This window comes from Megalops cyprinoides, chromosome 19, assembly GCF_013368585.1.
Source record: "Megalops cyprinoides isolate fMegCyp1 chromosome 19, fMegCyp1.pri, whole genome shotgun sequence".
NCBI classification, from domain to species: domain Eukaryota; kingdom Metazoa; phylum Chordata; class Actinopteri; order Elopiformes; family Megalopidae; genus Megalops; species Megalops cyprinoides.
Window position 1 is genome coordinate 1,645,979 of NC_050601.1, and position 25,461 is coordinate 1,671,439.

At 47.4% G+C, this 25,461-nt stretch overlaps 3 protein-coding genes across 3 annotated transcripts in view; 1 reads left to right on the plus strand and 2 right to left on the minus strand.

Moving 5' to 3' along the window:
- Positions 1 to 1,869: 1,869 nt before the first annotated feature.
- Positions 1,870 to 10,533, minus strand: LOC118794056 (nuclear distribution protein nudE-like 1-B). Its single transcript, XM_036552199.1, has 9 exons — positions 10,468 to 10,533; positions 8,288 to 8,384; positions 6,166 to 6,319; positions 5,180 to 5,328; positions 4,839 to 4,975; positions 3,853 to 4,026; positions 3,364 to 3,455; positions 2,566 to 2,711; positions 1,870 to 2,416 (listed from the first exon to the last, which is right to left on the minus strand). The coding sequence occupies exons 2-9, from the start codon at positions 8,371 to 8,373 to the stop codon at positions 2,326 to 2,328; spliced, it is 1,029 nt and encodes a 342-aa protein (XP_036408092.1). The 5' UTR covers positions 8,374 to 8,384; positions 10,468 to 10,533; the 3' UTR covers positions 1,870 to 2,325.
- A 2,274-nt stretch (positions 10,534 to 12,807) lies between these two features.
- Positions 12,808 to 13,697, plus strand: LOC118794058 (RING finger protein 222). Its single transcript, XM_036552201.1, has one exon. The coding sequence runs from the start codon at positions 13,038 to 13,040 to the stop codon at positions 13,695 to 13,697; it is 660 nt and encodes a 219-aa protein (XP_036408094.1). The 5' UTR covers positions 12,808 to 13,037.
- Positions 13,698 to 24,206: 10,509 nt separating this feature from the next.
- The window catches only part of LOC118794053 (rho GTPase-activating protein 44-like), a 43,100-nt gene continuing 41,845 nt past the window's right edge, over positions 24,207 to 25,461 (minus strand). The window contains exon 22 of the mRNA XM_036552192.1: positions 24,207 to 25,461. This exon is cut by the window's right edge and continues 447 nt beyond it. The gene's annotated coding sequence lies outside the window, so the exon portion shown is untranslated.

Genomic DNA, 25,461 nt, shown 5'->3' on the forward strand with positions numbered 1-25,461 from the left:
CATTGGATCCACTGCAAAATTGGTAGAAAAGGTCCAATGTGTCCAATGAAGTTGTTCTTAGGAGCACAAAGTCTTTAAAAATGAAATTATGGATCAATAGATCAGTGCCCTCTGGGGAAAAATTCTATTGGTGTGAATGTGTTCATATATATCTTTCTGAAAAGCATTCATTAAAGCTGTGCGGTCCTGCTTTGTCACCCATTGTGAGTATTGGTTCTGTATTACTGCATTTGATGGGGAAATCCAGGGACAATACCTTGGGTTTAAATTTATTTTATTGTCAGATGTCAACAGAATACACAACCAGTTCCACATCATAATAAATGACCTTTAAACCATGTATAATTTATAATATACACAAATCAATACATGCCATAAATATCAGGTAAGTCAGTCTCCACATAGCAGGTGAATATATACAGTCTTAAACAATGCGTATAAACCAATGCTCTGTACACTGTGACATACAGGCGGGTATCAGTGGACAAAATGAATGTCCAAAGTGTACATAATCGAGGTCCCGGTTTCAGTAAAACTTTCAGTAAAATGAGTACAATGAACTTTGAGTTCATAATCGTCGGTAAGAAACAGATATATGCCTTTCTTTATTTCCCTTTTATGTCACAATCTGTGTTCATCTAACATTAAAAAAGCACCCCTTTTATAATCGATACTCAAAGGTGAGGACGAATCGCTTTGCGGTTAGATTGAGCGAGGGCTGCAGTGTGATGTAACCCCTCTGAAATGCGTGTGACTGCTGCTGGGGCTGACAAGGGCTTGACCTGCCGTTCCACAGCGGCAGCTGTTGAACGGGAAGCTGTACGACGCAGACAACGGAAATCCAATAAAACTAAACAAATACGCCACACGCCAAATCCACAAAACTCAAAGAAACTAAAAGAGAGGCACACAAACACTACCAGAGTTCTCACAGTCACCAAGACCTTACCAACACGAGTTCTGAAGGGTGAAACATTCATATTCACAGGTCAAAATAGTCAGAGAATGGTCAAAGTGAGCAGTACAGCTACTGCTGCCGTTCTTCTGAAACCGTAGGTTTGTCTAACAGGCCTCTCAGTCATCACCGTTCTCGTACGTGTTAACGTGTAGCAGCAAGCTGTAGTGGTCATTCCGCACGCCCACACACGAATGAACTATAGGAATACACTCAAAACAATGTGCAAACGGAAGCATTCAGAGCTCAGGCTGTGAGGTCACCAGCGGGGTGCCTGACGGCCAGTGAGCAGACAGAGGTGTGGTCTAATCCAGCCAATCACCATTTTAGCAGACCCCCATCACCCAGGGTGAGCTGACATTTTAAGTACTGGTAGATAATACCTAGAAATACTTAGGTATTATCCTTGAACAAATACTTACTGAAGCAGCTCTGGTTTAGTTACCCCACCTATGATCTGAAGTTGGAAATGATTGGCTGCATGCTCAGTTCCAGCTGTGGATTTGGGAAATCAGGGAATTGTGGGACGGCTGCTGGGATGCTGCCCTCTTGAGGAAGAGCAGGGCTCCCGGGAGAGAGGAAGGACACGGCTCCTTCCACAGCATGAACTCGGACACTTCACTCCGTCCATACCTCCACCCGCAGTCCACACCTCCACCACAATGCACGGTCAGGACACGCATCCACGCACACACACATGTACGCACACACACCCACACACGCACGTGCGCGCACACACACACCCACAAATGCACACACATCCACACACGCGCGCACACACACACACACGCACGCACACACGCGCATCCACGCACGCACACACACACACCCACCCACGCGCACACACACGCACACACACACACCCACACATGCGCACACACACGCACGCACTCACACACGCAGGCATGCAATAATGGACACGCATATGTACGCACACCGCACACATGCATGCACATGCACACATGCACAAATGGAGCTTTGAGCATGCCAGACGACATTACATATTAAAGCAGTTAAATAAAACAGTTCAGTTTCTTTCACAGTATTAAAAAAGAAAAAATAATTTAATTGTGCAATTAATTTTAAAACAAAAACAACCCAACACACACACACACAGAGGAAGCTACGGTATGCCGAAGACTGTTTTGTCAGGGATAGTTGTGGGGCGGAGCTCAGGTGCGCCCCCTCTCTCACAGGAGGAGACAGCTCGTCTGTGGACGGGTGAGTGTGTCAGTGAGGGGCCTGCAATTGGCTGGTGTGGTCCAGTCCATTCTCATCCATACACACGCAGAGCATGGTCCATCAGGTGTCCTCCCTGGTCCCTTGTCTCGGTTTGGTGGTTGGTGGCCGGGGCGGGGGGGGGGTTGTTGTCACACGCTGAGTGGCAGCATGCCAGGAGGGGACACAGTCCGGGGTGATGTGATAGCTGTCAGCGCTCCAGGACCCAAGCCATTCACAGTCCTGTCCCACACACAGAGGGAGGGAGAGTGAGAGACAGGAACCAGCCAAACAGGACAACACAAAGACACAGAGCAACATTAAAACAGCCACCCGTCTCCCACTCGCACCTCCTCGTTAAACGCGAGACGGGCGTGGGGGAGCGGACTCACGCTTTGTCGAAGTAGGTGGTGTGGAGCGTGTGGGAGAAGGTGGCCATGCTGCCGTTAACCAGGCCCCCGTTCCCAGCGCTGTGGCACCTCCTCGCCGCCTGGTCCTTCGCCAGGTTCCTGCAGGCCGCCAGCTTGGACTCCAGGGCCTGTGAGCACACACAGCACCAGCATCTTTACCACCCTGACTGTCTGCTTCCACCAGCATCTTTACCACCCTGACTGTCTGCTTCCACCAGCATCTTTACCACCCTGACTGTCTGCTTCCACCAGCATCTTTACCACCCTGACTGTCTGCTTCCACCAGCATCTTTACCACCCTGACTGTCTGCTTCCACCAGCATCTTTACCACCCTTAAAGATTTAACTGAGGTTTTCAAATCAAAATTAAGATTTAAAAGAGATGAATAAAGTGGACCAAAGAAAATATTTTTTGCGTAGTTCTGTCGGCAGAGCTGGACAACAATGGTCAATTTTATACCGATATTCTAGGAGGTTTTTTTCTAAGAGATTATAAATACCAGGAACAGGTTGCCAGGCCTGAAGCCCTAAAAACACTCTAGACTGCAGATACAGTGAATGAGCCTAACTGTACAGGAACGCCTGTGACATGGCTCTCCCAGCTGCCTGGCCTGGTTCCAGGTCGCCATGACAACACCGACAACAACACAACGTGTGCAATCTGCTGCGAGTCTCACGGTCACTCTGGGACACAGAGACTCCACACAGTTTAGTGTTCCAGCGAGAATTTTGCTATGCTTCCGGCTCCATCGGGGGGGGGGGGGGGGGGCAAACACTCACCCCGACTTTCCTCAGCAGGTCGCCCACGATGTTGAGAGCGGATATCCTCGCTGATGGCGTCAGTGGAGAGCTCCCGGTGCCACCGGCCAGAGCTGCCCAATCAAAGCACAAAGATGGGGTCACACGGCCTGCAGCCAGGTAGCAACCAAGTGAGAGGAACAGAGAAAGATGCATGAGAGAGAGAGAGATGGAGAGGGGGGGGGGCTGGGGGGAGAGGGAGAGAGTGAGAGATATGGGGGAGAGAGGGGGGGGGGGGAAGAGTAAGAGATATGGAGGGGGGGGGGGGGAGGGAGAGAGAGAGAGAGAGAGAGAGAGACAGAGAGAGAGAGAGACAGATCCACAAGAGAAAGTGAGGGCCAGAGAAGGGGAGGGAGGAGGGAAAGAAGGATGACGCAGAAGGACACAATGAAAGACTGAAAAAAGTATGCTCGAAAGAGGGAGGGACAGTGAGAGAGAGACAGAGAACAGAGAGAGAGAGAGAAGGGTCACCTTTGGGGCTGAGGAAGGCGTTCTCCACACCCTTGCCCACGGGCGTGGCAGGAAGGGACAGGGAGGCCTGCACGGCCGAGTCCGTCCTGTCGAGGTCCAGCGTGGGCGAGCTAGGGACCGACATCCTGCTGCTGTCCACGTTTCTCTCCCTCACAGCCAGCTCCTGCCGGAGGTCTGCCGGGAGAACGCCTGGTTACAGCCCGGTTACAGCCCGGTTTCAGCCCGGTTACAGCCCGGTTACAGCCCGGTTTCAGCCCGGTTTCAGCCCGGTTACAGCCCGGTTACAGCCCGGTTACAGCCCGTTTTCCTCCCGGTTTCAGCCCGGTTACAGCCCGGTTTCAGCCCGGTTACAGCCCGGTTACAGCCCGGTTACAGCCCGTTTTCCTCCCGGTTACAGTCCGGTTTCCTCCCGGTTACAGCCCGGTTTCCGCCCACCCCCCTCACACACTCCCCGACACGCCGTGCTGTGCGGCTCCACCACAGTCTGTGGCTCAGAGCGCAAAAACACTCACACCTTCTCTTTTATATCTGTACTCCGCCTTGTGAGCAACCTTCCAATATTAATGTATGAACATACTTTCCTCCGTTTCATCATATATGTAATATTTTCTTCTATGTAAATCATATTCTAAGGCTCTAAATACACTCATTAGCAAACTAGGAAATTTTAAACATCTGCATTTGCAATCACACATCAGATGTGTTTAACTGGGTGTTCAGCTCTACCAACTTCACTGATGCACCAAAACAAAACAGGATCCAAGAGGACTCTTTCAGCTGAATACTGCCCCCTGCTGGCCTCTGCTGGCTTCTCAACCTCAACACCAACTTGAGAATATGAACGCAATGCTTCAGATGAACTTTAGTGTGTCATGTCTGCTACAGCCATCCACACTCACCTCTGTATTCAGACCCACAGAGTATCATCATACACAGTATCATCAAAGCCATAATTTCCTCCTTGATATTGAGGGATATTATTGCACCTCTGGCTTCATCCTTTAGTCTCTGCACAGACACCAGGAGGGACTCCTTCTCGTCCAGCTCACTCTCCAGAAAGGCGTTCCGCTCGATGGCCTGGTTCAACCGGCCCTCAAAGTCCTCCAGGGACACAATCGTCGCCCTGGGGGGAGGGAAGAGCACAGAGGGGCTGTCAGACACACACACACACACACGCATGCATGCACACACACACACACACACACACACACACACACACACACACATGCGGACGCACGTGCACAAACACACACACACGTGCGCGCACACACGCACACAGGCGCACACACACACACTGTGCTCTGGCTGCAGCAGCTCTGACTCTGACCTCTTGGCCCTCTCCAGGTCGTCGTTGGCCTGCTCCAGCTCCCGCACGTATTTCAGCAGCTGCTCCTTGATGCTGCGGGTCTGGCCCAGGTCGTCCTCCAGCAGGGAGATCTGCTTGTAGCTCTGTGCGTACTGCTGCTCCAGCTTCTCCTGGGGTGGCACAGGACAGGACGTGACAGCCGCTCACTCAAACATTCGTCTGAAGGCGGGAGCCGTGACCCCAACACCCTCTCCTCAAACAAGCCCTTCAACCCCCTGCATGATCAATGGCCCAACGGTCTGTCCTCAGAACAGCCTGATCTGCTGGGAGCGGAAACACGGCCGCTGCCTGCTACTCGTGCGAAAACAGACGGGGAAAGTGCTCAGGCACGAACGCGTGTATGAGCTGTGAAACTGCAGGACTGAACCCTGCTTCCCCAGCGCACTTTCTCATTCCAGCAATCACCTCAGAGAGCCAGAGGCACAAACATGAGGGTTAAAGAAAGGCCAGTTAGCCCTACACAGTTGGACATGTCTAATGCTCCGCCTAGGGCTCCTGGAGCCAATCAGAACCTTCCATCGAGATGATGCAATCAGGGTGTACAGACTGTGTGGTTGGGACGGCACAGGAAGCGTAGGCACTAGCCAGAGGAGGCCTGTGGTGTAAGAAGTGGGATGAGCTGATCGCAGTACTGGGGTGAAGTCTGACCCAACACTGGTGTTTATGAGGTGAACACTCAAGGCCCTTCTGACGCTCTGTTTTTCACCACTTGATCCTGACAGCCTATTTTCAACACTCTCAGAGCCCAAAAACTCTGTCCTCCTACGAGTCCTGCTCCTTACCACTATGCTACACTGCCGCCCCAGCAGCAACTAAACTTCCATGAAAATACATGTTAATCTCCAGCTATAGAACTCCACTTGTGCACTCCACACTGCTGCCCAGGTCACTGCTCCACACCTGTGCTCAGGTAGCGCCAGCCAGGTGAGGCGGTGCGTCTCTCCTACCTTCAGGGTGTCCACCTCGCTCCTCAGTCTCTGGTTCTCAGCCTGCAGGTCTCGGATCCGGTTCTCCGCCTGACCCAGCTGGGCCTCCAGCTCCGCCTCCAACTCCCGGCTGCCCTCCTGGAACTCCAGCAGCTCATCCCGGGCATCCTGGGAACTACAGTCACAGCCAATCACAGCCAATCCAAAGAAAATCACTGCCAATCACAGCCAATCCAAACAAAATCACAGCCAATTACAGCCAATCCAAACAAAACCACAGCCAATTACAGCCAATCCAAACAAAATCACAGCCAATCACAATCAATCACATCCAACCACAACCATTTACAGCAACCACAGAGAATGTTACAACCCTGCAGTGGATGTCTGTGAGGTAACAGTGACATAATCAGCCCCTCCTGAGTTTATCCAGCCCTCCTATCTCCGCCTGTGCACCGTGTTACACAGTGGACAGTTCAGAATGTGTGTACAGACTGATGGGGGAAAACTCTGTGAACTGTGGTCAACATGCCCAGGGAGGTCAGAGTCCCGTCAGTGACCTGCCGAATCGGAGGGTACAAGCAACTCTAAAAACAGCAACAGCCTGCTGTCTCTGCTTGGAATGTCCCTACAGGCGTATGATCAGAAGGGGTCAGAGGTCACAGGGGGTCTGCTGCCTGTAAACACGTTAAGCAGCGAAAGGTCAGGAGAGAGGTCAAATCATCTGAGATCTCCTCTCTTCAAACTACCCAGCCCAAACCTGGAGTGAGCATTCCCACTCACACTGAGAGCCAACAGCGTACAGCATTCACATAACACAGTCTAGGCAAAAAAAAAAAACTGAACATCAAATAACCCGATGTTGCATTCAGCGCCACACACAACATCAATGAACACACCGTTCACTGACACCTTCATTAACGCGCTGTGTCGTAACACCTTACAGCAACAGGCTCCAGAAGGTAAGCCGCTGTTAATGATCGCCCTGTATAACAGCACCAAGTGTCCCACTGCTCACTGACGGGGAAAAGCTTGTGGGGAAAGCACTGAACGCCTAAACAGTCTGAAAGCTCATTTTAACGAACAGATGGTGCTGTAATCAACGGTCAACAGCTGAAACACTGTTAACGAACACACACAACAGCTGCACTAAACGGCGTTCGGACCTCGCTTAATGAACGCGCTGCAGCAGTGCTGAGCCACACAGACCAGTGCTGAGCGTTCTCACACTGCACAGGACACCAGACAACACGTCAGCCAGGCTGACACCGAACAGACCTCTACAGCTCAGATACCATCAGCACAGTGTTTAATGAGCGTGTAGCGCTACAGCGCTAGCGGCTAGCACAGCACTGCCCACGTTTCAGTGTCCTACAGGGTCTCCTTTTCAGACGCTGGGGGACCAGCTGAACAAACTCCATCAGTGCCATCAGGAGCAGTGCCATCACCTGTGGTGCAGTTTTTGGATCAGAAGACGGCCCACCCCAGCCATCTGTTACTCACACTGAAACACAGACACGCACAGACACACTCTGACAATCAGACACATACACACACGCAGACATATACTCACTCTCTCACACACACACTCACACAGACACATACTCCCTCACACATATACACACACACTCATTGAAGACAACATGTTAAATCGTGACCAGCCTCATCATCATCATCATCTTTTCTTGTCTGAAATAATCAGTTCTGCTGTTTTCGGTGTGTTGGTGGACCCAGCGGAACGTGATGCCGTGCGGGGTGAGGAGCCAGCCTCACACCCAGAGATGGAATCCGGCACATTCCGCACCAAATCTGGCGCATTCCGCGCCAAATCGCTATCTCCTCACCTTTCCCACGCCTGACCGCCCTGCCTCTAACCCCCCCACTCATTCACCCCACTGCTGAGAAACACCATTTGCCAAAAAGCCCCCCCTTTCCAGGAGAGGCAGCTCCAATCCTCAGCACAGAGCTCCCTAACCTCTGCAGTTTCAGCGCTCCTCTGCAGACATTTTAAAAACACAGCAGCTGAATCTGAATGGCGATTCTGATTGGATGGTGTCTGACACCTGCACGCACTGGGCCACTGCTTCTCTCGTAGCCCTGTTTCTGCACCCTGGCTCTGTCAGCCCGAGGAGACTGCCCGTACCTCTTCTTGTACTTGAGGGAAAGAGTCTTCCAGTAATCAATTTCCTCGTCTTTTGAAGAGAATTTAGGGATCATCTCAGTGTCCATGGTAGATAAGCCTGAGAGAGAGGGAGAGAGGAGAGGAAAAAGGTTCATTTAGGTAAACCACATATCAGGGAGGTCAGGAAGATGAAACAGACCAGTAAAGACCAGTAAAAACAGGAAGACTTTCACACAGCCGGGCAGCTGATGAATGGCCTGTCCTCATCTGACAATCAGTCAATTAAATCCCCACAATGCCCCGAACACTGCGACCTGTTTCCACAGCCAAGCTTGTCCTCAGTGTCCTCTCACACACACACGCTCTCACACACACACACAGGCTCACACACACGCTCTCTCTCACACACACACACACACACATGCTCTCTCTCACACACACACACACACACGCTCTCTCACACACACACACACACACGCTCACACACACATGCTCTCACACACACACACACACACACACACACACGCTCTCTCACACACTCACGCACAGATCCACAGTGGTGTGTAAAGTTCAGCTTTGTGTCTGGTCTTGTCAGTCTTAGTTAATTGTGATGTGTTGATTTCACACTCTGTGCTTTATCTCTGAATGCATCTGTTTACTCGTTCACCCTCTGCCTGATGAAATCACTCTCTCCCCTCTCTCTTACACAAACACACACGGGTTGACTGTTAGGCCTGTTAAAATGCTGATAGTGCATGCACTGCATGGCCCTGCTTCAAACCTGTACGGTATGCACCGGTTCATTGTTAGCCGTGTCGGCCATTTGGGTTTTGGGGCTTGACTGGAGGGTCACCTCCCCAAAGGCAGGGCGGCGGCCCTCTCTGTGCGGTGCATTACTTTTGCTGAGTAGACGTTCTTATCTAGAGCGACTTCCAGCACAAGAGAACAGAAGTGTATCCGTTCAAGTGTAGCCCAGGGGCTCTCCAGCTCTCTGGACCTGTTTAAGTGCACGCCTATTACACAAGCCCTGCAAGTCTCTCTCAAAAGGCTCAATTCTGCAGGTGTGAGCTTCTCTTCAGAGACTCAGCCACTCCCTCAACTCAGGCACTTTGGCGATTAGAATGATCCACGCTTCGGTTCACTAGACAGTGAGTTAAACTAGAGCACTGGTTGCAATGTGACTGGAAAGTCGTATAAGCGCACGCATACCTAAAGGCTACAGCGATCACCACATAGCGGATATTCAACTTGGAAACACGAGAAGTTACTACAGCGGCACTCGGTACACCGCATACCTCCTCCTCCACAGCCAGTCTATTGTACTTAGCAGGCCCAGAATCCTATACTTTCTTTCTTCTACGGGCAATCATGTCAAAAGGTTTAGATCATTTTTAATTTAACGTTATCCTGCTGGCAGACACAGACCTTCGCTGGGCGCTACCTGCTGGTGAGAGATTGACGATCGCTAAAACCTGATAAGCGAAACATACAAAATCAATGATTTCTCATGATTCGTTTGCCAGTCTGACACACCCAGGCGAGAGACTCAGCTTGCAGATGTCACCGATCAGTGGCTGAATGAGCAGTTGACGACTGCGGGGTGACACCCCGGGTTAGTAAAGCCGACTCCCCGCACCCCATTCTCAAAGCACACCGGCACCTTCGTACCCAGCCAGATGGTTACGCGGATCGCTGGCTACCGCAACACCGACTGGTATACTAACCACTTTGTTGCCAAATACTATAACTGTAACGAAAGAAACAAGTGAAGTCATTCATTCTAACAGAATACTGCTAGCAGGCTAGCTTGCGCTAGTGATTGTTCTTTACACAGAGCTCTCTAGCATTAGCTACATAACGGTAACGAGGAGGCATATAACTAGCTAACCAGCTACATATCCATACAGCTAACCCTATCCACGTTAGGATCGCATTGAGCAGTTGACAAGCTAATTCTCAACCGGTACGATGCTGACAATACATGACGACACGACACCCACCACACAGAGCAGATTCCGCTGTATTAGCTGGCCAACTGTTACGGCTGGGCAACTCGGGCATAATGTCACCTCCCGATTTAATCTATCGCTTGCTTTGACCACAACGATGTACCTCAGTATGGACTCTGATCAGATGGGATTTGGGGCTAGAATCGAGAACAATGACACATAAAAAATTGTAGCTTCTAATATGTACATTACCTAAACATGTCCAATTGCTCCCTCGCTCCGTCTGGCTTTCAGTCCATTCCCGTCGTCTTCCCCCCTCCTCTCACTCGGAAAACGCCAACAGGGAGCGCAGCTTCCGGGAAGCATGCGATGGCGTCACTGTCGGACACGTCCGCAGCGCCAAGTGATGACGCAAACATGGGCTGGAAACTCATGTTACGGGAAAATATTCAGCAGTTTTGTCTGAGTGGAATCAGGCCTGGAACCAGAGCTACACAGCGCTGCTCACTTTGAACTGAAACGCCCTGCTCTTTTCTTACACACACACACACACACACACACACACACACACACACACACACACACACACATATATATATATATATATATATATATACATAGAGAGAGAGAGAGAGATAGAGATTTAAACACTTGTCTTTATTACAGACAAAAGGGTTAAAGTCAAAATGACAGTGAAAAAAGTAGACAAAACACAAATAAAACCACAAAGATTTTAATATAACGTCTCTTTGAAGGGTTTAAGTCAAACTTCAGCTCTGGGGATCTTCAACTTTTTACTTTTACATCCGCCTGATTATCAGAATTGTAAAATGACATATTCTGTCAATTGAGTAGCTGAATGCTGAGAATGGCGAGTATCGATTTCGAATCGAATCGAATTCCGCTGATAAAATCACTCACTGTGAGCGAGTGTATGTAACTTCGCACCACTGATATAATGTTGATGTGTAATAAATATTTTAACAATAGCGCAGCTGAAAAAATGATAGACGGGTGTGGTGGAAAATTTTTTGACTAAGTGTATACCCCATATGTAAATTATTGCCACTTTCACCCCATCAGAGAAAAGCGGAGCTTGACGTGGTACGATTAAGCTTGTTACATGGTGGAAATAAATTATTGCCAGCAAACATCATAAGCATAAGCATCATAAGCATTGCCAACAGATGTTAGTTTTTTTATTTTAACCACAGTTATTGACACACACTCCAAAGTCAATAACTTATTCATTAACGCACTCCTGATCAGAACGTACAGCTGAAGAAAGGGTGAATTTCTCATCACAAAGCCGTTAACGCGCCGTTAATATAGCGTAACGATTCGGAATTCATAACGTTTCCAAAGTAAATTTTGGTCAGTTTGCAAGTCCTTCACTTTTCATCAAAACATCACTGTAATATGACCACTAGGTGGCAGCCATGTATAGTAATTTGCTGCGAAAACAACTCGGGGCTAAACCTCCGGTGAAGTTGTTTACTTTGACCTGCTGTTTTCACATCGAACGTTTTAAATGTTATTTATTTTGGGGTGTGACCAGACAGCCGCAGAAATGTTTTTGTCCCATGATCAGATAGTCTGTCTGACTGTGCAAGCAGGTAAAAGCAGTGCCATATTCATACCAATCAATCAATCAAATTAGTCTTACGCGTACGGTTGCGCATCATTATAGAGAAAAAAAATTGCAATCAACATTTTTACCACTAGATGGCGAATGGGTTCCAGTGTACTGATGGGAATGTGAGGCTTGCTGAATAGCAAAAAACAAGATATCAAGCTATCTTGTGCTGTCACTGAGGTTAATGTATCATTCTGTACAATGGAGAGCAAAGTATTACGATTTGTTCAACAAGTAACTAACTGATAGCATATGGCTGCTCTGGTCATTATGCGGCCGTTTTGAAGTGGTGTGACAAGGAATGGACAGACAGACTGACTGACAGATACATAGATAGATAGATAGATAGATAGATTTCCACTGTAAAGCACACCATTACACGACATTATTGTTTCCCTAATCCAGGGCGAAATAAGTCTACAGAGCCAGGTTACATCACACGATTACATAATCACACTAGGCAACAAGTGCTCAAAAGGCCAAACAAAACCAAACTGAACACGACAAAACTGATTAAGTTTCACATGCTGCTGCTTTCTAATGTAGCCTTGTACACTGAAACTATTTCGAATATAGGACTGTTTCCCCCTAAGTCGTTACTGGTGGCATGTTGTTTCATGCTAGATTTCATCACTCAAGATGTTTTTAAAATTAGGAACTAATGTATTAGGTACAGTTAGTCCACATAATATGTTATTATTTGCACTATCCCAGCATGGACTTGCTGATAGCAGCACGATGACGGAAAAGCTGACATTTCCCTCTCAGTAGCAGAGGTGTCAGTACAGCCGAGAGCACTGCGGGCTACAGGCAGTTCCCCCTCAGATATCGGAAATCCAGTTTGACAGCTTTCTTTTAGGACAATCAAGAAGCGCTCAAGCAAGTCACGGGTGCACAGGCTGTCAGCCTTATAAGACGGTGAGTTGAGTCGCCTCCACCCAAACAGAGAGGTAGCTGTCAGGTGCGTGTCTGTGTGTGAGGTTTCAGCCTTCTCGATATCGCACAACTTTCCAGGTAGGAGGAAAGAGCGTGTGTTGCCTGAGTTGTGCGTACCTGACAGTTTCACATTTAAACCTGTGCTGACATCGAGATCAAAAGTTTCAAGGTTTTCTGCGGACAACCGGCGAAATGTTTTGGATGACGGGCTGTGGATTATAAAACAACGCTGGGACCCCTTCATGCGGGGATGGCCACGCAAGAGAGCAACGCGACGGAGGAGGACGCGCGGGATACCGAGTGTCCGGTGTGTTACGAGTGCTTCGCGGACACGGCGAGGACGCTGAGCTGCGGCCATGTCTTCTGCCACGACTGTCTGGTGAAGACGCTGGTGAGCGTGAGCCGAGACGGCCAGATCACGAGAGAGAACATCATCTGCCCTATCTGCAGGCACTTAACGTTCATCACCAAACAGAGCGCCCTGGTGGCCGCCGCTGTCAAAGACGTCGGGGGCGGGCAGACTTTGCAGGTCCCCCTGTCTCTCCCAGCCAGAACCGCGCCGTATTCTTTTGACAACGGGGAGGGCGTGTCAGCGCATCCCGCGCCGCCTGCCCACACCGGGCTCAGTCGGGTTGTACAGTACTTCAGATGGATTTCTACAAGACTGACCCGTCCGCAGTTTAAGAGCCGCAATAACGCATCGCAGATATTCATCATCACTACCCAGGGGCGGCCCATGGCGGACGATGACGAAATTAGCGTGGTGACGACAACGGTCAGCGAGCAGATGCCCAGGCGACGACAGCGAAGGAGAATTTGCACGACCACGCGTTGCCTTCTTATACTACTATCATCGTTTACTGTGTTAACTCTGATTGTTGCGTCGCTGCCTTGGATTCTATTGTCTTAACCTGTAGTCTACAGGATGTGTCATGTCGTGCGAACGTAACATTACTGGTTTAGCACTTGTTATATTTTCACGTGTGATTAAATCGATGAAGATATATTTCAGCGTGCTTCTTGTTATTCTGTTATTTTGTGCTGTTGCTGGTTGAGGTTGAGGTTACAGTTAAAGAACCAGTCAATTATAGGCCTACAACCCAGTTTCAACGTGACAAAATATAAGCCTAACATTATTGAAATTTTTACAGGAGGCCTAGGCTATGTTTAGACAGTAGGCCTTGTGCAGAAATTTGACCTGTCTGGGGTTACATATTTTTAACGTTCTGAAAACCTTTCATTGTTTACCCATGAATGCAGAAGGTATAAACCTTAAACAATTCAAATTGACTGTGAAGATTCAAGCGCAGTCAGGTGTGACTTTAAACAACAGGACAATGAAAACAAGTTCTAAAAGCACCCCATTCCCGCTGCACTGGTGTTACCTAGCAACAAGCACAAGCAGCCTGGTGTTGGGAACCTGACTGTCGAGGAGAGCGTCGTATCACTGTTCACTTGGACTGCTTTCACCCTGTAATACATGTCCACATAGTGAGATGAACCACAGGATGCAGTGAAACAGCTTGTTCCAGATGCTCATTGGAAGATTTACATGGTGATTTTTTTGTTATTGCTTAGCATGACCTGTGTGTCTTATTCTGCCAAAACTGTGATGGCCAGATTCAAGTTCCTGATCACCGTGGTAGTCACAGCAGTCTCATTTTCTTCCAGTTTGCTGGATAAGGTGCGAGGGCTATGTTTGGCATTATGACCAGCTCCTTCATGTGGAGACCTGGAAACTTCTGTGTGGAAACAGGAAGCTCTTCTTTGCAGGCACAGGAAGTGGCAGGGATTGTGGGAGTTGCTGCTTTTCATCTGTTGGACTGATGCTGCAATTTCCTGCCTGCAAACTGCACATAGCAGCGCTCTGTAAATGTTTGCCCTGTGGTGTTAATCTGTCCTCTCAGACACTGCTGTAGCTGTGTGATTTGTATGGCTGGCACATACACACAAGCGCACACGCACACTCACACACACGCACACACACACACACACTGCCGTGCCAATCCTTTCACTGGGACACTTGCGTATACTCTTTTTCCACTGCAGAGCTGGAACCAAACTAGCATGAGCTGATGAGCTGACCCGGTGCAGGATATCTAATCCAGGCTGAGAGTTTGAAAAATTTGTGATGTATTCCAGGAACATACTACTTACTAGCTCATAGATTTTTATCTCAACCCACAACATGACGGATGCAGACGCACAGCTGAAGTCACACAGGAGTAACAAGAAGTTCATCTTTTCATTTCTGTGTTTCCATTCAAAGCTCAGAATTGTCTTTTGGAAAACACATGCTATTGCTAATCGCTTAATATGTCAGCTAGCACAAACCCACAGCTATTCTCTGAGATATTACCAAGAGCATACCTCATGGTCATAAATTAAAAATGCACATTGACTGGATGCACATCTGATTGGAGATCAAATGTAAGGTGTGTTTGTAAATGAACGCAAGGGAAAATGTTTAGTTGGACACATCAAGAATGACCCTTCTGGGGTCATGCTTGGCACTGCACGTCCACCTGAACACTTTCCCTTGGTTTTCTCTGTCTGAATCACATCATCAGCATAGACAACACGACTCTCTCAAGCACTCACCCAAAACCACATTCCACTGGCATGCCTCAGTGCACCCCCCCCGTGACAGAGATAATGATCTGTTGTCATGGCAACACTGTGGCAGGGGAATGAAAACTTGTGAATTCAGCACAACACAAAGACGTACTGTATAACAGCTAGATGGGGAAAGTCCATTAAAAGCAATCCTACAGTATTTAATGGTGCTGGTCTCTCTTTGCTGGTTGTTCAAATGGGCATTCTGGCTGTGACGTCATTTGAGGAGAAAGTGCTGTGCAGTGCTGGTGAGCCTGGTTCCCTCATCCTGTACATTGTGTGAATATTAATACATTACAATTGGTTTGACATGCAGTCCGTTGGGTTTCTCCTTGTACCCCCACATCGCCCCTAGCTGGGCCAGGGTTTATGGCACACTGTGTCTTGCGGGACCCCAAAGACAAATTAAACCAGCTCAGAGACAGAAACAGCGATGGCAGCAGTGGGCCTGAGGGGACGAAGCCGCTGGGGTGAGTCCGATGAAAACAAGAACTTAAACAAACTGCTCAAAGACAAGAAACAGGCATTCGTGGAGTGACAGAGTGATTGACGACCTACGCCTGAAGAGAACCACGCAAACATCTCCAGACCACCTCACCACCTCTGTGCCTGAAATCACAGGATTGATGGAGAGAGGAGAGAGCCAATGAGGGGTAGAGCCACACAGACGCGAGTAACCGCTGTCTGTGTTAGCTTTAGCAGGACAAACAGCTGCAGGGTAGCGGTGCAGTACAGCTCCACGCCAGCAGCCGTTTTGGTAAAATAACAACGCCTCATGAGGTGATCGCTACATCTCCAGATGTGGCCAGAGTTTTGATGGCCATATTTATGTGTGCTGACTGGGGCATGGGGAACCCCCTGAACTCTTACCTCCCAAAAACAAACAGGGTGTCACCAGCACAGTGCTAAATATACCCCACTCAGGGCAGAGGGTAGCAGCGCTGTCTGGCCATCTTTAAGGACAACAGGCATCTCATGCGTCCCGTGGCGGGGATGGTCAGAGGGGGGGGACTCAGCATTTCAAGAGGCTACTGGCAGTGATTAGCCGCGTATCGAGTTTGAAGCCCTGGGTTCCCTGAATGATTGATGGTTTTGCCAGACCGAGCAGGGAATCTGATATATTTGCTGAGGGGTGAGGAAGAGTGCGGAGCAGCAGGGGAGAGTTGACGGCAACGCCAGCGTGTGCTCTGTGTGGTGCCCGCTGCCGGCTTCATCTCCCCCTGCGGACTCATCACTGCACAGCATTGTGTCTGATACTGCTTATACTATATTATATTATATTTCCCTTATCCATGCGCCTTATTTAGATTACACATTATCCATTTACAGAGGCATTGTTTCTACAGAAGCAATTTAGGTTAAAAATTGTACCTGTTCAAAGGTACAACAGCAGCAGCGGGAGATTGAACTCACATCCCTCAGGTTGAGTTGCTGTGAAATTCAGTTCACTAGCATTTTCAGCAAAGCTTGGTCTTGTCAGGCTTAGTTAATTGTGACTTGCTGATTTCATCCTCTGCACTTTATCTCTGAATGAATCTGTCTACTGTCTCTCCCTCTGCCTGACACCCTATTCTCTCCTCTCTCTCTCTCTCTCTCTCTCACACACACACACACACACGGAAATCACAGTCTTTTTTTTAAACTGATAACCTTCTAATTTAAACTTTTAACCGTTCCTGTCCCCCTCCCAGCAGAGCAGCCGCTGGGCAGCTGAGTGTTGAGCAGTGATCAGGGAAGCAGTCTTGGCACGGGTTCGAATCAGCAGTGAGACGCTGTGGTTGTGCACAGAGAAGAGGGGTGCTTAACCTCCAGGGCTTCACTAAGCGCTCAGCTGTACCGTGACGGGCGAACGCACAAGGAGGGAGGCCGAGCGCGTCAGCCTGGAAACGGGCCGCCCGCCGAGCGCCTGAATAATGTAACAGAGGCTGTTTAGGAGGCCTGGTGCTTCTGTGCAAGACAAGACGCCAGGTGAGGAGGGGAGTCCAAACAGTCGAGCGGCATCGCGTTACACCTGCACCTGCGGGCCCTTCCAGAGAGGGAGAGCTGTGTGTGTGTGTGTGTGTGTGTGTGTGAGAGAGAGAGTCTGTGTGTGTGTGTGTGTGAGAGAGAGAGAGTCTGTGTGTGTGTGTGTGTGTGAGAGAGAGACTGTGTGTGTGTTTGGGTGTGTGTTTGGGTGTGTGTTTGGGTGTGTGTGTGTGTGTGTGTGTGTGTGTGTGTGTGTGAGAGAGAGAGTCTGTGTGTGTGTGTGTGTGTGTGTGTGTGGGTGTGTGAGAGTCTGTGTGTGTGTGTGTGTGTGTGTGTGTGTTTGGGTGTGTGTGTGTGTGTGTGTGTGTGTGTGAGAGAGAGAGTCTGTGTGTGTGTGTGTGTGTGTGTGCGCGCGCGTGTGTGTGAGTGTATGTGTGTGTGTGTGTGTGTGTGCGCATGTGCACGTGTGTGTGTGTGTGTGTGTGAGTGTGTGTGTGTGTGTGTGTGTGTGTGTGGGTGTGTATGCGTGTGTGTGTGTGTGTGCGCATGTGCACGTGTGTGTGTTTGGGTGTGTGTGTGTGTGTGTGTGCATGTGCACGTGTGTGTGTTTGGGTGTGTATGTGTTTGTGTGTGTGTGTGAGTGTGTGTGTGTGTGTGTTTGTGTGTGTGTGTGTGTGTGTGTGTGTGTGTGCGCATGAGCACGTGTGTGTGTTTGGGTGTGTATGTGTTTGTGTGTGAGTGTGTGTGTGTGTGTGTTTGTGTGTGTGTGTGTGTGTGTGTGTGCGCATGAGCACGTGTGTGTGTTTGGGTGTGGGGAAACTGCTCAGTATTGTGTTCATTCTCACCATGCCAGCATTCTCACTCCTCTGACACGCCCCTCTGTATCCTGCTGATCCTGTTTTACTGGTCCGAGCATCCGATCAGCAGCTTTGCTCCCTCCTCGACACGTGGGACGAGGGACAGCACCCACCGAAGGCCAGGGTTAACAGTGTCTGCAAGGTACGTTACATCACTGCCATTTAGCAGATACTCTTATCCTGTGCAACTTACATACAGTATGTCACAATTTTTACATGCTATCCATTTACACAGCTGGATATTTACTGAGGCAATTCTGTGTTCAGCACCTTGCCCAAGGGTACAGCAGCAGTGACCCACTGGGGAATCGAACCAGCAACCTTCTTGGTTAGGATCGCTCTCATGCTACACTGCGCTGGTAAAACGGGAGGCTGTCAGCATTGCCACCCTAATGCTACAGCGTCTGGTGGTCCTGCCACATCACACAAACAAAATGCTGAGTCACTCACTATCTTCAAGAAGAGTCTGAAGAGGCAGCTCTTCAACGCTCCTCTGAACACCTGAAACACTACCACCAGAGGCAATTTCTCATATCGTAAACTTTATTTTCCATAAAAAATCAATCTGTGGTTTTGTCTCTACCAGCTAGCTTGTACCTTGTCTGGCCAGCTATTGAACCCTGGTCATGCAGCGCTTCTTATGCTGTTGACTCCTCACGTGGCTTTTTGCTTGTGTTGGTCTCTGCCTCACTTGTAAGTCGCTTTGGATAAAAGTGTCTGCCAAACGAATGTAAATGTAAGTGTAAATGTTCTGTTGCTGCTGTGTAGATGCTGATAGCAGGAGGTGTTGTTGCTGCCAGTTTGGTGTAGTATCCAATGGAAGGTCTGACTTTGACTGCCCCTATTAATGAATATTCATAATGAGACAGCAAAGAGCACCTTTAGGTTTCAGCAGTGGCAGACAGGGCAGCACATGGAGCTGATGGAGTATCTGTGGTCATTGGCATCTGTGCGCATCTTCTGAGCGACAAAATGTAAATGTAGGCAGGCTGCTGCTCTCCTATCAAAGGTGTGAAACTGCAGTGCCATCAGCACCCAGACTAGCTGAACAGCCCAGACATGATGAGACTTCCACAGCTGGGCTGGGGTACCTGCGGGAAAATTTTCCACTTTGAAAAACAAAACAGACACTTTGAAAAACAAGGCATTGTACGCTAGAAAGGGAGGAGAGACATTATGGCACGCCTTCATTTTTAAGGGATAATGTCACCTTGATTTATCGATTACTACTTTTGAATGACACCAATATAGAAACTCAATGACAGATTGTGCCTAAAACAGATCCAGCCTAAAGCCCAACCCTCCATTCTGAGGGCAGAAGACTGAAAATCAGCTGCGGTATGAAAGTGACAGCTTTATTTTTCCAGATACAGTATGGTGCAGATACTGCGGACACGGATCCGGCTTCAACTGTGCATCCTCATGGACGTCCTATATAACTCGGCTGTAGCATGCTGTTAAATGATTAAGTTCTATGTCATAATTTGAGGCATATTCATTTAATTACATCAATATATTTCCACCATGGTAGATTGTTTAACATGTTTAACATACCTAGTCTATAAACCAGTAAATACATCCACGGAAGAACGAAGCGCGACTGTACATAATACCGAAAGATCGGTGTGTTTCGACGTCTCTAAGCAGGCAAAATTCTTACAGCTGGACTCCAGCTTGTTAAATAGAAATGCTGAAGAAACTTAAATCATAAAACATTAGCTGGCAAAACAGGTGTAGAACACTTTACATTTATTAGCAACCAGAGCCGACTTTACAGAATTACTTTTGCTAGGTTTTTTCCACGTGAGCATTTCATAGAACATCTGAGTCTCCATCATCAAAATCGCGTTCAGCAAGGCGGCTACAGGTAGCTGCGAATAGTGTACGGTATATTGTTAGCAGCTAGATAACTAGGAAGCCAGCAATCTTAGCTGGAAATGCAAAATAGTTTCTTATTCACTTCCTTTGAGATCAGTTAGGCAGCGGCTTCTTCTGACAGGGCTTGTGAAGCATGACGTAGCTATGCGTGCTTGACTTATTGACTTATTGAATCTTATTCAAAACGCCCTTTAGCAACATTAGTCATCATATTAGTCAACATATTTGCCACATTAACAACAATAAATCGATCATCGTTATCCTCAGCCATCAGCTAATCAAATGGCAGACACGTGTCATTTATAATCCTGATAATTACCCAGGTGTAAAAGGCAAGAGTCAGGGTAAGGGTTTAGGGTAAGGGTATAGATCCCCAGTGCTTCAGTCTGATTTAAACTAATAAAACAGACCGTTATTTCAGTGTTTTATATGTCATATTTCAGGATGCTGTGGTCGTCTTTATAGTAACAGTGTATTGGGTTTAAATGGAAAGGAAATGCACACCACAAACCTCTTTTGGTTGTTTTAAGAAAAACAGCACCTGCCTAATGAGTAATAGTGCTGTCTGTAAAACATGAGCCCAATAACGTTAGCTGGTGTTTCAGCATTTTTCATTTCACTCTTTCTCATCCACCTCAGAAAACACTGTAGAACACTCGCTGTACTGGTTCTGCTGGTCAGCGCGTTTTCAGTGCATTTTAGCAGGAGAATGACACCTGCTGGAGGAACATGGGTGCTACACCCGGTGCACCGTAAAGGTAACACTGAAACAGATTCTTATCATCACTCATTTGCCTGAAGTGTCCATGGTGACTTCCGTTTGACATATTACCTGTTTATACAGCTGGTGACTCACTGGAGCAGTTAAGGTTACGTTCCTTTCACGACAGGTTCAGTAGTGATGCAACCTGCAACATTTTGGTTACCCCTCAGTTTCTTTAACCACTATACCTTAGTCCTGGCCATTAGATTTAGTTAGTAAGTGCACACATCATTTCATGAAACCAATGAATGGTAGAGCATATGATTTGAATGGTTACAATGAAAGCATTTAAATTTTCTAAAATATAGAAATTCATTATTCATGCCCCAGGAAGAGACTGACAGAGACTGCCCCCCAACGACACAAGTTGGGGTTACCATCAGTTTAAGTTATTTTCACATAATGCTTGAAGTAAGGAGCAGATTCGGGTAAAATGATCTCAGATCAATTGGTGGAGTAGACATATGGGCAAGTACCCAGTGCAGAAAAAGGGATCTTCCACTCTTAATTCCATGCTGTTTGTCATGCTCACCACATTAACATTAATTATAACAATCATAATAATTCTAATGATAATAATGGTCATAGTAGTAATAATTCTGTAATTACTACTACGTGGCTGAGATTGCTGTGTTTGGTTTAACCACTTCATTTCTGTCTCCAGCTAAGGAGAGTGTCTGTGTAAGGATCACTGTGCAAGTTTATGTCTACATATGAGGAATTACAGAGATCATAGCAGTCATGACATCTAAGTTTTAGTAACTTAGTAATGTCTAAGTAATATCTGAGTTATTACTAAGACTTATTAAACTGTTTTTCTAGGGCTTATTAAGGTTTTAGTAATCTTGGTAACTTAGTAATGGCTGTGTACTACCTATCATGAGACCAGTCTGATCATACTGAATTAACTATTTTTACAAACCGTTTTTATGAATTAACAGCAGGCTAACTTACACCCCGGACTGAGATCTCCACACACTAGACACAGTTTGTTTTCAGGTTTAATCTTTCAGAATGACAAAGATGATTGGTGAGTTTCACATGATCATTACAACATTCCAACTACACATTAGGGCAAAAAATTTAAATAAATAAAACCAAAACAAAAAAAAAAACGATCCCAAAGAGATTTCTATCATCTTTCAATAAACATTCAGAAAAAGCATGAGTTTCTGTACGACAGTTTTTGCTATTGTTGAAGACTTGCCATGGGATTATTTCTGTCGAGAAAATTGCATTCAGTCAGTACATACACACTGGTGGCTGAAAAGGAGACATCCCCTGAAATTACCGCATGTTTATTAAACCACCAAAGATGCACGCGCATTTACAGAACATTCTGTTCATCACCCTAAGTAGGTCCACAATAAATTTAAGGGCACATACCATTATTATTATTATAATCGGTACATCTTTATCATCATCATTATCAATAAGAATAACTACTATACATAAAATAGAAAACCCAGCCTTAACCATCTGGTACGTACTTTGAGAATATTTCACCTAGCGCCCCAGTCACGCCAGCTGACCAAAAGACAAACACACGACACGCAGGTGTGACTCGTGTTTTTAAATGGCACAGAGTACTATTATGAAGAACAAAAGTGTTTTTAAGAGCAGCACTAATTTTTGCAAGGCAAAGAAAAAGAAAAAAAATGTGTTTGTATCCTGTGTCAGATATTTCGGTGGTGTGGGGACAAGGTGCTTGTCACATGTTCGTGATTGGGAATCGTAGACACGCAGTGGCGGTATGATGGTGAACGCACTGCTCTGAACTGCCGCACGACCAGATTGGCAGAGCGTTCTGGTGTCAGATCGGCCAGTGTAATACCGGGTGCAGGGGCTGCATGCAGTTCTGGCAGAGTCAGCGTGCACCCACGTTTTGTGGAGGCTTCGTTGTCTTCGTACAGAACGTGTTACGTGACAGCCGTTTTGCTGGCGGGTACCATCTTCCAGCCGGTTTGGGGCGCTTTGGCACGCTCCTCAGTGCCACGGTAGTTCCCTAACGTTGGATACGAGTGTCAGAGGGAATTTACGAACGCACCCACAAATAAAGCTCCCTCCACGGAGCACTCCTCACATTTCTCCATAATTAAAACGAACATCTAAAACTGTCCGGATTCCCAACGAGAAATATCTATTTATTACGTCGAGTGTAGTGTCAGTTCAATAATTTAATTTGTTTCATTCACTCTTACAGTTATTTACTGCAGCTCACATCTGCAGACTGGACAACAACTCACTGCATTTTCTAAATATCCGTGAGTCTAGCAATATTGTGCCAGGAATGACAAAAAGACACTACCTTTAATATTTACATATATGTTCATATTTATCTTCATATATATAATTTTTTAAATTTATTCCTGCAGGTAAGTAAATCTATGTACAGTGTTATATATTCACAACATGACTGTGGAGAGTTGGATTTTAAGCACTTGAGATGAAGGGTGGAAGGAGCAGCATTTGAAGGCAAAGATTACAGCACAAAGCCAGGAGCAGGTGCCGATGCAGACGTGACTATCCGAGCCAGGAGTGCGGCCATACAGCTGAGAGTTTGGCTCGCTCCCATGAGGACTGCTTCCACTGCCCAGGTCTGGAGAGCTGCTTCCACAAACTGAGTTCCAAAGGCCTGGTTCTATTATTTCAAGATTCAAAGGAGTGCTCATATACTGTACTTTCGGGTTCCTAAGATTTGGTTCTGTACTACGGGTTGTGAAGCCCCGGTTCTATACATTAGGTTCTGAAGGTCTGGCTCTGAAGGGTAAACTCAGCGGCAGGTGGCACTATTGGGTCGGCTCTCCACCACAAACCTATTTCCTCATTTAAACACTTCAGTTACACATTTAACATCTTATAAAACAAAAAAAAGGCTATTCAATGTACTATAAATATTACAATAATAATAATAATAATAATAATGATAATTTTCATATATTGCATCACATTCCCAAGACGTGTTCATACTTCTGATATTTTTGAATTACAAATACATTTCAGCTGACCTCCTGAGGAAACGATGAAAGAACTGCAACACCCAGCTCCCGAGCCTCAAAACTCCACACATTCATCAAGAGGACCCTGTTCCCTGTTCGTGTGAAAACCCCTCTCCCACTGAGCTGGAACCAGACTGGCTCGCTTAGATCAGCTCCTGGGTGCTTTTCCGTCGTCGACCTACGATGCAAATAAGCAGCAGACGAGCCACTCAGCTATGCTGCTTTTGTTGGCACTGGCACTAATAACAGGAAGTAAAGAAACAGACAGGAGTGGGGGGGTGCAAACAGCCAGCAGTAAATTAAAAGTACACTGAGTTTCTTTTCTTTTTTTGGGGGGGGGGGGGGGGGGGGGGACAGGACTGCAGATGTTGTCCATGCAGATATCTCGATCAGCATCTCCAGTCGCGGTTAACGCAATGTACAAGCCATCATGCTGCACCGGGTCAGCTCATCAGCTCATGCTAGTTTGGTTCCAGCTCTGCAGTGGAAAAAGAGTATACGCAAGTGTCCCAGTGAAAGGATTGGCACGGCAGTGTGTGTGTGTGTGTGTGTGTGTGTGTGTGCGTGTGCACATGTGTGTGTGTCAGCCATACAAATCACACAGCTACAGCAGTGTCTGAGAGGACAGATTAACACCACAGGGCAAACATTTACAGAGCGCTGCTATGTGCAGTTTGCAGGCAGGAAATTGCAGCATCAGTCCAACAGATGAAAAGCAGCAACTCCCACAATCCCTGCCACTTCCTGTGCCTGCAAAGAAGAGCTTCCTGTTTCCATGCAGAGGTTTTCAGATTCATACACAACGGGGCCGAGTGAAATGCCAAAGGTAGCCTCTGCGAAGGGAGAGGGGGAAAGCCCAACAGCTGGTTTTCCACAGAAACCGCAGAACGAGACCTGAGAGAGGCTGCTGTTGGGAGCTGTGGGGATTCAAACATTTAAACCCAGAGTTTTTACCCAGTTCATTCAAATCAAGTCCATGAGGCCCAGCAGATGCAGCCAGACGTATTACTCACATACCACAGATACTCAGTCCAACACATTCTATATACAGTCAAAGATATTATATTCTACTTCATCTAGAATAGAGAGATCTTTGATACATTCCTCAGATACCATAGACATTCATGCCACCATGCTCCAAGCCTGGATTCACTGCCCCTCGTACTCTTTGAGGAGGTTGTTCCCTTACTTTGCTTAATTCCAGGAGATCTCTGAAACTTGGGGAGGAGTTTGCAGATTCCAGCAGTTGCACTCATCACAGAACAGATCCAGTTACCCCGGCTTTAGCAGTCTACTGTACACGCGGTTTCCTGCGTTGACGTGGTCCGAACAGAAAGAATCACTGAGATGATCTCAAATACCAAGCACCAGGGGCTAAGGTGAGACATGGAGCATGCACTAAGTGCAAAGGCTGAGGCAGTGCATGATGGGAACTGTAGTTCCTTTGGGCTCTGCCCAAACAGAAGGGCCAGCGTGGCTCTTCTGAAAGCAGCTTGTGTGTCTCACTGTAGAAGCAGATAAAGGCAAAAAAACTGCAAAAGGCATAAAAGACTCTCATAAGGCAAAATTAAAAAGAAAAGAAAAGAAAAATGTGCC